Genomic DNA, 18,190 nt, shown 5'->3' on the forward strand with positions numbered 1-18,190 from the left:
TGAAGAATATGCTTCATTTACAAGTTCTTCAGAGGTTGCTCTACCTTTTCTTTTAATTCTTCGTGTAGCTATATAGTCTAGCTTGATGACTTAATCTATCAGGTCCAGAATTTGCTATCCTAGTACTATAGATTTTAATATCAGCAGATTCTAATGAAGTAAATCTCCAAACCATGTAGTCTCCCATTTTCTGATCCTTAGTTGTCAGATCATTCAACAGCTGAGGATCTTTCCCAAGTCTTGACCCTAACTTATCTGTTCAGGTGTCTCACCTACTTGTCAGTAGCCAGCAGTTGCTTTACATTTCATATCAACATTTTTAGGTCTGAATGTACAGTATCAACAGTAGTTTGCACTGATGCCTGTTGTCATTTTTTTGTATGGACAATAAGATATTTTGATCCAGATCTGTGTGCACAGTCATCTCAGTTCCTGTGTCCTTTAAAGCAGTGGGCTGGCCAACGTGTATTTGTGTACCCTATGATTAAGCTTCCCAGAGAAACTCCTGAGAACACTTGTAAGTCTCATCTAGGGAATTGACAGATACAGTGGGATAGGCTGCTGTGGAACCTTATTCTATGAAGTGATATGGGTAAAGCCTAGGAACTTAGCTGCTGTGGATCTTTAGCACACGAATCATTTGCCAACCAACCTTGGTATCTTGTCTCATGCAATTACCACTCCCTGAAAATTTAAGATAAAGAAAAAAATCTCGTTTGTATATCCTTATTTTATTTCCAGTAGATTTAAATGGATGGGGTTTATGCACTTACTTCATGTCTATTTTTCCTTTGAGTGGTCTTCTAATTTTGTTTTAAATGGATAATTAGCTTCTTTGACCGCCAGGTGGCCTGCTACACTGTGTTGTTCACTGTATGCCTGGACTCTTGTCTTGGGAAGGGCATACAATAATATTTATTAAAAATTCTGTAGTTAGATAATGTTATTCTGTGACTGTAGGTGTGAAATTTGTAATTTTACCTTGGTCTTTTTTTTTTTTTTTCTGGAAAGTAAATGTATTGTAATGTAAATGTATTCATATTAGTGGGACTTTATCAGAACTATTTAAGGTTGCAAAATTAACAGATATGTAGAATGTCCTTAAAGATTTTTATATGGTGCAAATATTCAAACCTTTTCTGAAGTACTTAATGGCCTTACCAACGGACAGTTAACTGCTTCCTCTAACATTACTTCCACATTTTATTGAAGAGGCAAGGAATTAAATTGATGCAATGGCAATTCTTCAAACATCAGAACCAAATGCCAATCACCAGTGAGCTGGAAAAATTACCTTTAATAGGGTTAATGTAGTGCTAGTGTGGACTCTTAATGGACAAAAGCTCTATAGCCTGTTCTGAAATACGTATTTGTTACTTTATTTAAATTTAAGTTCTGTAGCAACGTATTATTTGTGAACATAGTTAATGTAGTTGGTCACCTGACATAGCTGATATAGATAGAGATTTGAAAAAGTAACCTAGTAGTATTAGGGATATGGAGTATTCAACGAGGTAGACTTTTTCATTTTTGCCAATTATTATAAAATAATTGTTAACATGAGAAGCACAAGACTGAGTAAAACTACTTTATTTCTGTCACTGAAGTTGCAACTCATTATTTTTCTGTCACCATAGAAGTCACAGTCCATTATTTTTTCTGATATTCTCAATAGAACATATTTCTTACAAATATCTGAAAATTATAGCATATGCAATGTTTTTTCCTCCTCAGCTTGTTCTCATTCTTTTTCTTTAATTTTTCTACCATCGTTTGGTATTTTTAAATTCCCTACAATTGCAGCATAGTATAACAAAGATCTATCAACTGGGCAGACAGCAGTTAAAACTGAAGACATTCAGACACATTAGTGTGAGCACATTGCTTGCCTTAATGGGCACAGACCTTTTCAATTTGTATTTGAACTGCCATACAGCTATCATGACATGCCTGGTTACCAGAATAAGTTGACTACAAAAGCAGGACCAGAATTTCTTGAGAAAATGCCAGAAAAAGTTCATAAGGCTACTCTACCCTGTGTTTACTACAACTGAAACACATTCAAAGTGTCCTGAATTTGCTTCATGACCGATTTTGTGTCCTGATAATTTCTATTGCTGTGGTCCTTCGAAAAAAGTCCTTCTCAGATATATGCATGTATTTTCCAATTTTCAAGACATTTTCTTCATCTTCTTTACATAGAATTCAGACATTAAAGTAGGAATAATTTACCCATATCTGAATTGTAGTATCTAGATTGTAAGTATTCTGAGTGTTTGAACATGGTAGTCGCCAGTTTATTGGAATTTTTTGAGCACAAACTTTAGGATTTCAGTTGGCAACATAAATCAACGTGAAGGTATGTTTATTTGTTTTCTAAAGCCCACTTCTGCAATTTCATTGCAGTACCTTTACAGAACTATGCTTTTTTAATTACTGAAAGTTTATATTAATATACAGATACGACCTTGTAGCATCTTATTACAAAGTACTAAAGAGTAAGGGACAGATTCATCAGTCTGTCAAGACTACTTCATATTCAGCTTTACAATTTCCAGTGTGGATCTAGAATCTAGAACAGGCATGCATATGCAGTAGAAAATGATCTCTTTGTGGATGGAAGTCTCATTGGTATTGTCCGATCATTTGCTACCATTGTTATTTTATCTTGCTTCACCTCTTCCTTTCCAGCATGAATAGAAGCAGAAAATAATCTTAGGTTCAATCAGAGGAGCCTAACAATTAAAAACCAAAATATGAATACAGGCAATATTGTCCACAAACTCAAATGAAATCCAACTCCTTAATTTCTTTTCAATTTGTATCAGGGCCAAGTTACAGAAAACTGGCTTTCTAACTGCACTATAATGAAATAAACTGTAAGAATGTCCAAAGTATGTGTGTTTGACTTCACCAGGCGCTGCAAAAATTGTCCTGATTCTCTCTGTTGTGATTGTACACGTTGTAATTCCAGAAACACCGAACAGATCAGTGCAAGTCATCTGGTTTCATATTTGATTCTTATTATGTGTACTAACATCATACATCCACAGACATTCAAGCTATTGGAAAGCGTACGAGAAGATAAAACAGCTGGAAGTTAAAATTAAACAAATTCAAACTAGTAGCATACCATACAGCTTCTAACCGCTAAAGAAACTAATTATTTATCATTTTATCATGGAATGCTATGAATTTTCCATCATTTGTATCTTTAAATTGGGCCTGGATTCAGTATCAAAAGGTTTTCTTTAGCCAAGAACATTGAGAGCTAAATATAGGAGGGAAGGTAAGACCATGACGTATTTTATACAAGCTGTGAGGTTAGATCTTGAACATTAGATCTGTGAATCAGTCCAAGTTTGGTTTTCTTGTTTGTTTTTTTTTTTTTTCCAGAGAATATTTTGGCAGAATGCCATTAGAAATGAGAAGAAGCTTTCAGCTTTCATCATGCCAAAAAATAGCAAAGTTTACATTTAGCAACAGTATAAAGCCTTGAAAATAGACACCTGAATTCATGGGAATAGAAACAGAGGAAAAACATTTTTATTTTTTTTTCTTACAAGTTGTACAGAAGGCAAAATGAGTTCAGTGTCAGTACACTCATGTATTCTGCTAAAGGTAACTATTAGTTCCTAAATATCTAGTAGAAACAAAGATTTTTTGAGTTTAGATCTGGTGTATTTTCTGCAATGATTAAAATGTATCATAAGTACAATAGTACTTTTTTTTTTCTTTTTTTTTTTTTTCAGTCTAGTGTGAAGTAAAAACTGTTAAGTAGTTTTGAGCTCAGCTGCACAAGAGAAGGTGATGGGCAGAATGAAAGACGTGCTCCCCCATCACAGATTTCTGGTACTGGACACATGATCTGTCTGTACCTCAGTTTCTCATTTTAAATTGCAAATAATATTTCTCCACTTCACTGAACTGTTGCAAGCCTGTAAAGAATTGGAGCAGAGGAATGGCAAGCTTGAGTCTGTATGTGAAAGGGTGCTGATGGATGTTCTGGAAGGGGCCAAGTGTCTCTTTTAGGCACAGAAGCTGTTCGAGATAGAGACTGGCTTTTAGCATGTCCTGGACTGTATAATTTCCAGCATTTCTGGATAGAGCTGCAGTTCATAGTAACAATTAAAGGAATCTCCCTCCCTCCAATCACAGAACAGCAGAACATACACTTTTGCTCCTGGTGGTTCCTGTTTATGTTTCACAGACCTCTCAGTAGGTATGGGGGTTTCAAAGAGCAAGCCAGATACCATATGCAGGTAGAAAAAAGAAGCATTGCTTTGATTTTTTTCTCCTTGCTATTACATGTGTGATGGTTCTCCCAGTGTTATTGCTTAGGTTATGTCTACTTTAAATTTAATTAGAATATTAAAATGTTATTACATTCTGAAAGTCCATTTTTAGGAATGGATTCAGAGTCTTAAAGTACTAATTTATTTAATTTACTAAGGGTCTGGGGCTTATCATATGTGTTAATTTTTAGAAACAGTGTTCATACCAGTATAGTCTCTTAAATATTATTCAGCAAAGATAGTGGTGCTGGAGAGTGTTCTAAGATTGAATTACATCTTGGAAGAGGTTTTCCCACCTTCAGAGTTGTCTGGCTCTTACTGAAAAAACTGTTTGGGCACAGCATTGTGCTGTCCAGATCAGTACTCGAAGAAGGGAGAAAGCATCTGTGCTGGATACACATAGGTCCATGAGGTTGTTACCAGCTGTTCTAAAGAATGTATGTTGTTAGTTCTTACTTTTCAGCCATCTCCATACACTTGATTTGTTTAAGAGACTTCCTACCAATGGGGGAAAAAGTGATTGCTGCCATAGCATTAACTATCAAAGCTGTTAATACTATAAAAAAAAAGAAATATTTTCTTCCATGTTATAATAATTCAGTGACATTTGTGAGGTGTACAACTTCTTGCCAACTTTTCTAATTTAAAACATTATCTGTTTGAGGAAAACATATGTTAGAAATTTTTAATTCAGTGATAGGAAAGGCACTAATGAAATATGCATGTATGAATTTTGTATCGCATAAGTTTCCTCTTTCTTGAAATGTGATTAAAAGCCAAACATCTGGATTATGTTTAAAAAGCTTGAAACTCCAGTTTTCGAAGAGATTCAATCTATTTTGACACTGTACACTTATCCTTAACATTTTCAGCATGCTGTTAACATTACTTGCTATTGTAGAAAAATAAGTTCAGGTTTAAACAAAGTTGGACTTTTCCAAATGCTAAAAATATTTTCTGAAATAGCTGTTTCTGCAGCATTCACGCAGGCATGGTTTAAGCTGTGTCAGCATTTCCATTATAAATTTGCTCTTGAAAACAGTTTATGTTGATCATAAAAATAGTTTTTCAACTTGAAAGAATTTTTTTTATTTTATCACAGAATAATATTAAAAATGGGAGATTGACTTCTCAATTTTAAAAATTCAGGGTAACATGGGATTTGTCTACTGTTAACACAGATAGTGGCACAGCAATGATAACTTTCTCCTTTTGTTTTAATAACTCTAATTTATACTAGAGAAGTGAGTAGCTATTAGTTTTCATGTCTCCTGAAGTGTTCAGAATGTCTGTCTGGAGATGATAAAATGGGACTAACTATACAACTTTATTTTTAGCATGTTTTAATAATTGTTTTGATGCAGTACATTGCAATGGCATTGCTGTAAGAGAACCTAGAGCAATAGCCAATGTTTTAGGTAGTCAGTGTTGATGTTTTAGCACTCCTAGTGGACCTGCTGACTGTGCTGACTTTGACATAACTCAAGGGAAATTATAAGGAACAAATCAAATAGCAAATTATAAAAACTATTAGCTTTCACTTTACTTAATATAGTGCAGAATATGAATATAAAATAAGAATGTCATTTTTCATTATAACTTTGGGGCAAATTAAGAAATCTGCTGTCAACACCAGACTGCACCTTTCCAAGCAGCACCTTACTTGGGCTCTCAAACAGGTGTAAATTCTGTTGTGTAGAAAAAAGTTCAAATATGATAAAGATCATGTTGTTATGCTACATACTACAGGTGTTGTGAACTCAGATCTGCATATTCTGAGGTTAGAGTCCAAGTTAGCTACACAGAGTCTGTCCATCCTTGGAATGAGTTCACTCACCAGCCTGCACAGATTGCAGTTATTGCCAAAGGCAAGGGATGATTTTCTTTTCTTACAGTTGACAAGGTCTAGTAACATGGGTTGCTAAAGAAAGTGTGCCTTAAATGGTGGGATGAGAGAGCCATCTGGATCCCAGAGCTCCTCTGTGGATTCTCCTGCTCTTTGGTAGAGACTTTTAGTTCTGCTTGTGTCGGTTTAGATTTCCATTTGGCTCTTTTTGCAGTTGACAGCTTCTTCTCCTGTGTAACAGTACAACAAATAGGTAAGAAGAAGGATCCAGAGATATTCTATCCTCAAACATATCCCAGAAGGTACTGCTAGAAGACAAGATAATTTATTTGTCGATTTTCAGTTGGACTTCACTCACGGGAGGTTATTACTGCCTGCCATTAGCATTCTGGCTGAGTAACAATGGAGTAAGGACTTCAGAAGAGCCAGCCTGAGAAAGATAAATGTGCAGGAACATCCATTTCAAAATAAAACACAGCCTGTAACACGCAGCCTGACAATGGGCTGTGCATTTGGAATTAATTCCTCTGTAGAGGAGTTCCAACTTTATGTTTCATGCATATTGCACAAGTAGGCGCAGCTTAGCAGAGAGAAGGATAAGATGTGAATTTCAGGTTATTAATTAGTTTCTTTGATTATCTTCAAAAAATCTTCATAATCTTATATTGTTGTGTATTGTTTTGTAAAAATGTAAAAGTAAAAATGTAACCGTATGACATTTGATACATTCTGGGTTGGCATTTCAGAATATCAGGCCAGGGAGAGGTGTATCTCCACCTTTGTGTTTCCAGGTCATACAGTCTCCCTGTCATCTAATACATTTTCTGACCAGTAATGGGCTAACTACTGCCTTCTCCGGTGTTTTGGAATCCATTTAATCTACGCTTTTCCTCAGTAAATAAAAATACTTGAGCAGTAATCCAAAGATACAGTAGTTATTAATTCCTAAAGAGCACTATTTTTTAGTTTATTTTAAATCAGTTGTTCTTCATACACTAAACAAATGTAAATTATGCTAAATCCAAATTTGATATTTTAAGCATGTCTGTAAGTTGTGTATATATTAGTCTGTGCCAAAAGTTGCACCTTTGATGCTAGTTGTGAAAAATACCTTGTTGTATTAGTCAAAGCAACATGGGATAAATCTCCGAAATTTGTTATGATATCAGACAAAGATACCAGTGAAAGGATAGCTTATTGGATCAGTAGATTGTTATGAAATACACCTGAACTGCACTGCAACTTCTATTGTGGGACCATGTTCTGTTACCATCTGCCAGGGTTTGTCTTTTATTTGTAGATCTAGTGGAATCTCATGCAGCTGATATTTAATTGTCCTTGCAAATTTGATGTGTTATATTTTTTATGTTCTTAGTGATTTAATTATACTTAAAAACAGGTTAATAGTGTTGTAAATAACTGGTATTGCAAAGGATTGAATTTCAACACAAGTTGATGCTCAATTAAAATCACCACATATCTAGTGAATTAGCCAGTTCTTGGCTGCTGTGCCAGGGTAAATGTCTTCCTACTTAACTGAGGATTGAGCAAGATGGGCAAAATGCGCAATAAAACCAAATCAAGACTTAATATCCCCACTCAAATTTTTATTCTTTGTATCATGTAGTAAGCTTTCAGAGCAAGCTCAGTGATACGGATTAAAGAAAAATAATCAGCATTTAAAGAAAATTCCCTTATATTTAGAGTAACAAAGCTGAAAAAGAAGCCCTTAAAACTTCTTACTGAATTACTGCCATCAGCCAGTAGATCCATGAGGCTTGTTCAGCTAAAAGCCACAACAGACTTTGTAATGCAATGATGTAATCTTGGCTTTGTGTCATTTATATTCAACCTAAAAAAAAACAATTTTCCTGAATAGACAGCCTGACAACAATATTGTTCAGTGTTGGTTTTTATTTGGATTGTTTCCAAATGATTCATATGCCTCCACAGTAACACCATGCCAGCTTAAGTTTTTACTCTGAATTCCAAAGTTTCCTCCTTTTCTTGTATTTTATTTTGCTTTTAGAGCCCCAGTTATGTTTGCGAAACTAACCAGCTTGGCCACGAAATTAGGATGTATCTTGCAGAGTGCATTCATTTTACTTTTTGCATATTTTTCCTGAGGTCATGTCAAGGTTAGTTTGAATTCCATCCTACATTAAGACTTCTTTCACAGCTATTTAGCTCTGCAGCCTACTCCCCGCTGGGGTCTGCCCCTTGGGCACGTCAAAGCTTCAGACCTGACAAATCACACACAGATGAAGCTGTACAGTTTTTTAAACAGTTTCATCACTAACGTGCTTTTATTTTTTTTTCCTTTACATAATACTTTTTTTTTTTCCTTTTTTTTTTTTTTTTTTTTTTTCTGGAGTTTATTCTCTGAATTGCAATATCCAAAAGACTGATTTCTGTATGGAAAATACACTGGCGCAGCCGAGCTGTGACAGGGAAATGGCGTTGTGCACTGCATGCCACTCAGCCCTCCGCAAACTGAAAGCGCTGTGGCTCCTTAATTAGCAACAAGCTATAGCTCCTCGGCTAATAACTGTAAGCGCATTGTTAGCATCTATTTGCACAGAAGAGCCTAAAACTATAAAGGCTGATAAATATTCAAAAATAATCGTCCATATTGTGCACCCTTTTATGATACAGGGAAGCTGTGTGCTGCTGTTCACAAAAATGAACTTCTGTCATCCCAGGGATTACTCGGAGGAGTAATGTTCAGGAGTAATATCAGTGTCAGCACTGACTCTCTGCTTTAACAGCAATCCTTATGGGACTTAGGAAATTAGAAGTGGGTGTATGTGTATATATATATATATAATTAGCTTCACAACTAGATGCAGGGTTTTCACCAGCTACGTTCATGCACAGCCTCCCCCCCCCCCCTCCCCCCCGCCCCAGTGCTCCCACTCCATGTGTATCTCAGTGCATAGAATGTTTTGAAGTGCCTAATGCAGTTTGCAGGTGAAAAGAAGTTTTCTAAAATTCTTAACTGCAAACTGTTATCTGTATTTTAGCATTTTGTGAAACTAATCGTGCAACACCATTTCCCGTTTAATTGATGAAGTTAAAATGCTTGGCTGCTAATGAGTGTATTAGCAAACAATATACCCTTAACAAGCTTAAGCAGCTCAGGATTTTAAAAAGCAGATTACTGTCCTCCTCATTTTTATAAGACAAAATGCACTGCCTCCTACAAATTGCTTGATCAGCTGATGAAGTACTATAATTATAGTCGTATTGCAGTTTTGACAAAGCCACAATAACAGACTGTAGTTTAGTCCCCACTCCAGGCACACAACTCTTTGCATTACAAAACCCAGTTTTACTGGTCTAATTCTTACTGAGAACAAAAGGCACCTGGAGATGTTAACTATATACTAAAAGAAAACTTGGAATCTAGGAAATAATAATATCGAAGCATGACTTTTCTTCTTGCAGCTAGTTCATTGAGAATGGTATCTAATGAAGAGTTGTCTAAAGGATTGCTTGTTTGGAACTAATTAAAGACAGATATCCTAAATAGAAGAAGGATCATGGGAATTACATTAGTTGTCTGGAGACTTGTTATTCTTTTGGTACTCTGAGTAGATTGTGGAAGTTCTTAGGGATTCGAGAAATAAGGCGAGCTAATAAAAAGTTCTATTTTTCTGGTTATTGGCCAACTATTGTATTTTTGTTTGCAATAAGATTTGAGCCAACAGGCTAGAGGCTTGAATAAAACATTTAAACATTTGTGCATTAACACATTATGGTGAAAAGAGAGTCTTGTGCTTTCACTCAGTGCATTTCAGCCTTCAATTAATGTGAAAGCACTACAATGCCTATGCAACTTCTCTTGCCTTGTGGTGCACCATTTATCATTGCAGTTTTACATTGACCTTGACACCCACTTCATTAGAATAAAGATTGTCTACCATTTAGGTTACATTGTTCCTCTGCACAGAGACCCCATGCAAATTTCTGTTCAGATAGAAGAGCTGTGAGCCTGTCAGAGGTCATCTGCATTAAATGATTGCAGCTATTTTCCAACTGCTTCTTTTCATTCTACTCAATTCAGGCTAGGAGGATCAATCAAGCCCTCTGCCTGAAACAGTAGGACTGCTGGGAATATAACTGTTTTTGGTAGTAGTGGATATGCCCTAAACAGTATTAAATATTTAATATAAATTCATTAAAGGGCATACAAAGTCTTCAAAAAGATACTACATTTATAGTAAAATTTAAAGTGTTGAGATCACCTTCCTTAAGAAAAAGGCAGAACAATGGGTACTGACTGCAAAATTTTTTAATGTAGGAAAGAAATAGTTCATGAAGTTACTTAATATTTCTTTCAATGTGTTTATTTCTCCAGCTGCCAGAAAAAGGAATGTGCTGCAGAAGTGTAATCCACATTTGTTACTTTCTGAAACAAAAATGTGAGGATTTAAGACAAAAGTGCTAAAATTCGTCTTGTTTTACAGGCGTGCACACATACACACACGCTCACTCATACAAATACATATTTTACTACTGTGCTTATTTGTAAGGGGGAAAAGCAAATGGAAATAAGTTAGCGCTCTCCTTCTTGAGTTTTCTGAGTGATATAATTGGAATTAAATTATTAATGGGAAATGCTTAAAAAAGATTGTTTTATGATCTTCTATTAAAGAATTTGCAATTCATTTTAGTATTTGTAGTTTGATTTATATTAAAGATAATGCAATCTATGTCCAATTAACAATACATAGCCAATGTAATATGATTTTCAGATCATGCAAATGGAATAAACTAGGAGAGGAAAAACTGATTCTTAACCTCAGATGTAATTTGCTGTGTGAGTTCTGGCAATTTTAAATGACATTGCACTTTTTAATTTTTCCAAAGGCTCAGCAACAAATTTATCCCAATCAGGAAAGGCTATTATTAATTTACAAGGACAATTGTAGGAGTCTCTATAATTTCCCTGTGCAATTATTTACTATATATTGCTAATAGTGAAATACATGAAGTTTGCAAGAAACTGCAACTGCTATTTATCTAGACAAAGCATTCAGCTGAGATCTTGATTGTTGTCCAGAGGTTCTAGTACTATTGACAACATAAGAAATATAACCAAGCTTCTGGACGGTTTCTAAAATGTTTCACACTGATAGTACCAAAAAGGTAGAAGCATTAAGAGCTATTGTGAAGGGAAGGCTGGCCTCTAGCAGATTCCTTCACTTTGCTTGTATACAGCTGAGCTTTGGACCCTGGACTTTGGAATAAAAAGACTCTTTGTTCTTCACTGAATGGCATTAGGCATGGGCTTCCTAAGGGGCCACCATGAAGCCTAGCATGAAGAGTGCAAACATTATCCAGAAAGCAAAGTGAGAATGTGTGTGAAGAGATGATGGACAAATATTGCTATATGTGCATGGCTGTATGTTTACGTATATTTATATTGGGTATGTGGTGAATTTACCTGCAAAGTATTTACTTTATGTATATACCATGTTTTGTGAATATGTGTCACCACTGAATGTGTGCATATATAACCCCTGACTGTGCATGTGTTTGTATTTGTGTCTGCCTCAACCAAATCATTCCAAAAGGCTTAGTTTTAAAATTTAAAGATGTAATCTAGGTAAAAATTTAACTGGAAGTCACTGAGTTGTGATCTCAGTTGTCTGTGGTGCAGTACCATTTGATTGAAGGCACTTTTTTAGTATGTGAATGATGGAATGCAGAACATCTACAAATAGCACACCCTTATTCCAATAATGAAGAAAGTTCACTGGCTTAATTCTTCTGTACTTCGTAGCCATAGCTCCACTGTGTGTTCAGTATGTCTAGTCTCTTTTCACTATAACCAACAGAAGCACCATACAAAAGTCTTACAATGGATGTCTTAATCTCTCTGTGTGCTTTTAGAGCATTATTTTGAATTCCATCATGCAGGCTTTTTTTTTTCCTTTCCTCTTCTGAAGTTTTATTACAACAACAGAATTCCCAGGGAGCTTTAGGGGCAAGGTTTGCATAATATTGCCCTAAAGTTTTGCTTGAGAAGCGGAATCTGCACCCTCATCCCGATCATCTTTTTGTGATGTTTCTCTTTCTGAAAGATGTGGTGTGCAGTCTTACGGAGTTGTTAACTGTGTACAGATTTTTTTATTGCTTACCAGACAGTGCTCATCTACGAACCTTTCATGATGATTTCTTTCTCTGACCTCTCAGTGACTAGGCATCTTGTTCCTTAACACTGAAGGAGGCTGAAAAATGCTTGAGTTGCTCAATGTGTGCCTTCTATACCAGTTTCAAAATGGCTTATTCTTCTGGTTTCCATGGTGACAATTAACACTGTTACAAGGCATTGTTCCAGTCTCCATTTGGGCAGAATTTTCGGGTGTGATTTTTCAAACAAAAAATGTTTTATATAATTTTTTTTAAAGAAAAGAAAAAGGGCATCATTTAATTAAAGTGTCAAAAAACATGTCTCAATCAAGCCTGCCTAGGTTTTGTAAAACATTTTTATCAAAGGAAATTTAACTTGCTTTGTTTTGGAATTCAACTTCTCATGGTTTAAATATTTTGCCAAACTTATTCATAAATAAATGTTACTGCTTTTTGCTAAATTCTACTGTTTTTCTTTAGAGAAGTACTAATCATATTGAGAGAGGGGGAATGAAAAGCCCAAATGCTTTAACTTTGAATTTCTTTTGAGTGGCTTCAGGAGCACAAAGCCAGCCATGCATGCGTGCAGCTAATCATGCTGTAAATATTTTGCGGGTTTATTTCATTATATTTTTTTCCCAACTTTTTAACATGAGAAGTGTCATGAGAAATTAAATATTAAAAACTACCGGAACTTTTACTTAATCTTATTTTTGCCTATTAAACAATGATTTATATCATAGCATCCATGGACTGTCACAATGGAGCAGCATTTGCTCACTTAAAGCTGAGGAAAGAATGAATCTAAAGATTAAATTATCTTCTCACTGCAGGATTAAGAAGTCCTACCAGACTAGGGTTGTGCTGCGCTGATAGAGCTGCTAGCTAATTTTTTCCATGCAACTGCTTAGAGTGTAGGTGTTTAATGGATTAAAAAATAGCATTAGCAATAGCATGTAGTGCTATCAGTTCTTAAACTATACCTTCTAACATTAAGCTCTTCCCTTAACTTAAAATACGTACTGCATATTAAATATCCAGAAATGAAACAATACTGACTCTCAGTCACATACCGATACCTAATAATGAACTGAATATTTTCATCTATTATAGTTATAGTATAATGCATTTTCTGTCAATCAGTGCTTGTCATGCTTGTTTATACAGTAGGTTACATGGTGACAAAGTCAGAGATTGTACATAAAATCTATCTGATTTATTTTTTAATGTAATAACCCTTTAATAACATCATCACTCCATTTGGATTATGCTTCACTGCATTATTTCATCTGACCCAAAATTAAATGAAACATTTTACATTTCTCTGTTAGCAAAACACTGTAGTTACAAAACATTCACTGTATTTTTTTTCTTCATTGGTCCTATGCCATCCAGGACCACTACCAACTGCAGTCCACCCTGTAGCAGCCTGTAACAGGTGATAGGCATTAGCCAGCTATGCCTGCGCCAGCCTCACACAGCTAGAGGACTCTCTCAGTCTATTAATTCACTTGACAAAAGAAAGGGAGTAGCATGAACTGGATTTCAGTGCCTAGCAAATTGGACTCTGGATTCCCCTTGATATTACATGTACTCATAGAAATAATTATGCAAATCCTTTTCAGTTATATCATTTTTAAATAGAAATCAGATTGCATGAAGAAGATCGTAATTGCCTCCAGTAACCATTCTAGCTGAAAAGGCTAAGATGTGGGACCAAGAAAAGTACTTGTTGAACATTTCAGTCCAGCAGAATGATGTTGGCCAAACTGAACTGAGAATTCAGTTTTCCAGTGCCAAATCTGGTCGATGCCTGATATTTACAGGTCTGAAACTAGTCACAGTGCACTCTGTATCACAAGGCAAATTCTTTACAAACAATTCCTTGTTTTTTACTATGCATATTCATGTAATTTTGGATACACAGACACCTGATCAGTGTTCATTAATAATGAGAAATGGTTTAAATCACCTCATTTAAAACATTTGCTCTGTGATCCACAAATGACTAATATTTGCTGAAGTTTACATAATACAAATGATGTGCATGTGTTGTGCAAATGAAAGATTAAAATATGAAACTAACAATATGCAAACATATGCATGGAAATGCTGAGGACCTGTTAGCTGAAACAGTGATTTCACACCTTTATTATTTTCTTTAAGCTGTCTCCAATTGTATTTTTGCTTTGTTTTCCTACAGAATATCTCCCTACATCTGGAAAAGGCACCCATGTTTTAAACATTCCTTATTCATATTTAATTTTTATACTTGGCTCAGTTACTAGCATTTGCAGTGTGAGCTGCTGTACCAGTTTTCATGGCTGAAAATAAAGCAAAGAAGCTTAATGTTTGGGATGTAATTTGCTAATAACTCTGCATAATTTATGAATGTCTCATGAACTCCTTTAAGAATACATTTTGAACTCTCCTTTACCACTAAAAGGTGTGATTTTGACTACTCCTATTTCTATAAGTAGTTTGTATGTAAGACAGAGAGTGAATTAGATTACCTATAGGTATGGCATGTATATGAGTATATGTCTATGTTTAAATTTTGGGTTTTTTTAAACCCAAAGTACCAGCTACTAATTGGTCAGTGTAGTAGCTGTCACACTGAACACTTAACTCAGGTTTTCAGAGAATAAAATTTTCTTAAAGAGATGTATTTCCCTGTGCATCTCCAGATTAGAATACATTTTAGTAGAGTATATATCACATATTTAGACATGCAGCTAAAATATTCAGAAATTTGTATTAAGTTGATTTTGTAAAAAGTTTCTGGTTTTAGTCCTGTTTTCTCTGTTCTTTTTTATTTTTTAAAGAATAATTAACAGCGGAGGAAATAAAGCATTGTTGCAGAACTGTATTAACACTTTGGCCATTGTCGTTTGTGTGCCATTTCACTCTTGGTTGACACAATAAAAATCAAGTTACTTGTATTCTGTTACAAGTGAGTTACGTCGAAGTGTTTTGCTAAGGTGAAGCCCTCACATTTTCATGTGCTGCTATGTTTGAAGCCCATATATAAGGCAAAATGGAGAGGGAGCAAAAATAAACTTCACAGAAAACATAAATCTGTAATTATTTCCATGGGCTTTTTTCAGTGGAGAGACTCAGTGGTACCTGATGAAGTAGCATATTTGAAAAATAAGATACCAACTCCCTTGAATGAGACAAGGCAGATCAAGCTTTGGATGAGAGGGTGTTAGTGAATGCTACTGCACATGTGAATATCGTGAATATTGTGAGTAAGTGGATATTACTAAGTGTAATCTATCACTAACTGCCTGTGCTTATATGTCACCCAGAAGACAATATGATTGGTACCTAAATCTCTTCAGATATGTAGTAAGATTATGTGTTAAAAAAAAAAAAAAAAAGGGAAGAAAATAGTACAGTGAGCATGATCAACTGGACTCTTAGAATTAAAGTTCAAGTTTTTTTTTGTAGAGAAGACTCGTCACAGTAGCTAATATTATCTATTTCTTTTCTTTTTAGAGATACAGCGTAGAAATGTCAATCAGGCAACCGAAAAAGATGGAACTGCTCAGTAAGGTTGAAGCTCTGAAGAAAAGTGGTGTTTTACTACCAAATGATCTCCTTGAAAAAGTGGATTCAATTAATGAAAAATGGGAACTGCTCGGGGTATTTGCATTTTTATTACTGTTTGTGGGTTATGTGTACATTTTTGTGTGTTGAAGTACGCTGTCTGCCTGATTTCTAATTTGAGGCACAAATATCTCTCTCTTTCAATTCACCACGTACATTTCAAACAAGCTACTCATGCTATTATAAAAACTCCATAGTATTTTCCTCTTGTGTTGATTTTTTTTTATTCCATGCTTGTCTCCTGTCTGACTTTAATAATTTTAGTTCTTTAATACATAAAAATGTAAGTAAAATATGCCATGTATTACGGGTATGCACCAAGTCAACTATAATGCAGTATATCTGATATACACTGACTGTCATGCTTGAGTGAATGTTAATAGAATTTATTCTGAAGGTACATGTTAGAGACATCTACTGTTTAACTATTTACTATACCCTTAAGATGAAAAGTGGGGTTGTCACCGCATATTTCAGGTCACTCTGATGGCTCAAAAACAAATATGCAGATTCTGTATAAATCTGAATACCTGAAGCTTAGAATGCAGCCAGGATATGTTTCATACTGCTATATTCAGCTCACTTTTGACAAAAGCCAGAAAAGTTTCATGTAATTCATTTCACGCTATGATGGGCTGGGTCTCAGCCAAAGAGTGAGATACAAGAATCTGGCAAAAAAAGCAATATAGAGATTCTGTTATCCAGAGACCAGGGATGGCACCATGCAGGAGACACTGTAGTCCTATTGTTGTAAAACAGCTGAGAGAGAGAGAGAGGTCAAACTATATATTTTTCCATCCACTTCTCTCCTTAATTGCCTTCACTTCAAATCAAGGGTAAGATAAATTTATAAATTACTTTAAATGATTAATTATAGATGTGTGATATTAACAATACAGTCACATTGCATAATTTTGCATGCTATTATCTGAGCTTAAAAACCATTTCTAATATATTATGAGTAAACTATACATGCAACTTGCCAGCATCATTTTAAATACTGACTTGTGTCGCTTTAGCTTATTTGGTAATACAATAGCCATTTTATAGAGGGTTGAGTTCGTTTAGTTCAGTGAAAGTTGTTTCTAACTGATTGATTGTCTAAATCTGCAAATTGTCAGAAAATGTTGAAGGTTGCCTTCTAACTAGTGAGCTTATTATTTTCCAGTTATAATTATAATATGTAGCATTTTTGAAATATTTGAACAAGAATAAATTTGCTAATAAAAATGGGACCTATTAACCTGTTCTTTTACATAAATTCATGTATTTTATTTTAAACTTTTAAAATAATTTTAGTTAGCCTTATATTTATGACATTCAATGTATTTAATCAGATTAATTCAGTTGCACTGATTACAGCTGGTAGGATGCAAATGATGAGTAAGTGATAATAATTACAAAAAATCTAAGAAAACTTCTTAAGAAAAATTGAAGCCCCCTCTTCTCTGCATGTTAAGATTAAAATATACCTCTGGATTAAGTTTTGTAAATAATTTCAGCATTTACAGAAAAAAAAAAAAGAAGTATTCCTGTTTTCCTGCTAAATGCAATTTCATTAATAATAAGCAGAGTTTGATAGAGTTTTGTTTAATTTAATAAAAATCTTCACAGAAACTAACGGTGGTAGGCATACTGTTTTAATTGGCATGATTATGTTTTAATTGGCATGAAAAAAAATTAAAGACAAGGATTTTAACTTCTAACAATGGTAAAATAGAGGGATATGGTTTTTAATATTACTTTCATCTAAGGTGAACAGTGTGGAATGGAAATACATTAGAATGAAATGTCAGTGGTGCGTACAGTTTAATCTGTGAAATTTTGTCCCCTGTGCTGAATATTACTCTGTCTCAATTGCATATTAAACAACCCTATCAAGGCAGGCATTGGCATCTGCTGTGCTGACACAAATTGTGAATTAAATGAAATTGATGTCCTCTGTCGTATATTTATGAAGACGGACCATTCTCTGAAGTATTCTGTTTATGAAGAATTTATGATTGCAAACTGTTCCAGAACAAAAAAGTGGCAATAAATTCTTTTTTGTGACCCTACCCTCCAAGGGCATTGATTTCACCTCCTGCTGCTACTTTTGTTACAGCGTGAAAACAATAGCTAGCACTGGATTCCACTGAGGGTCTTCAAATTATCAATATTTGCACCATGAAAATAGAAGGGTGGTGCCAAGAAAACATGTTTTTCAGTTATGATCTCCTAAGGACGTTATTTACAGAATGCCACAAAGTAGATTAATGTCTGTTGATCTAATTTTGTGGTTTTTAAGCTTATTTTGGAA

At 34.8% G+C, this 18,190-nt stretch overlaps 1 protein-coding gene across 3 annotated transcripts in view; it reads left to right on the plus strand.

The window, feature by feature from the left end:
• AKAP6 (A-kinase anchoring protein 6) overlaps positions 1 to 18,190 on the plus strand; it is a 276,451-nt gene that overhangs the window by 205,721 nt on the left and 52,540 nt on the right. For all 3 annotated transcript variants that reach the window (XM_048949915.1, XM_048949916.1, XM_048949917.1), the window contains one exon: positions 15,781 to 15,927. In XM_048949915.1, coding sequence (XP_048805872.1) covers positions 15,781 to 15,927 — 147 coding nt within the window. The remainder of the gene's footprint in view (positions 1 to 15,780; positions 15,928 to 18,190) is intronic.

Source organism: Lagopus muta, chromosome 6 (assembly GCF_023343835.1).
Source record: "Lagopus muta isolate bLagMut1 chromosome 6, bLagMut1 primary, whole genome shotgun sequence".
NCBI classification, from domain to species: domain Eukaryota; kingdom Metazoa; phylum Chordata; class Aves; order Galliformes; family Phasianidae; genus Lagopus; species Lagopus muta.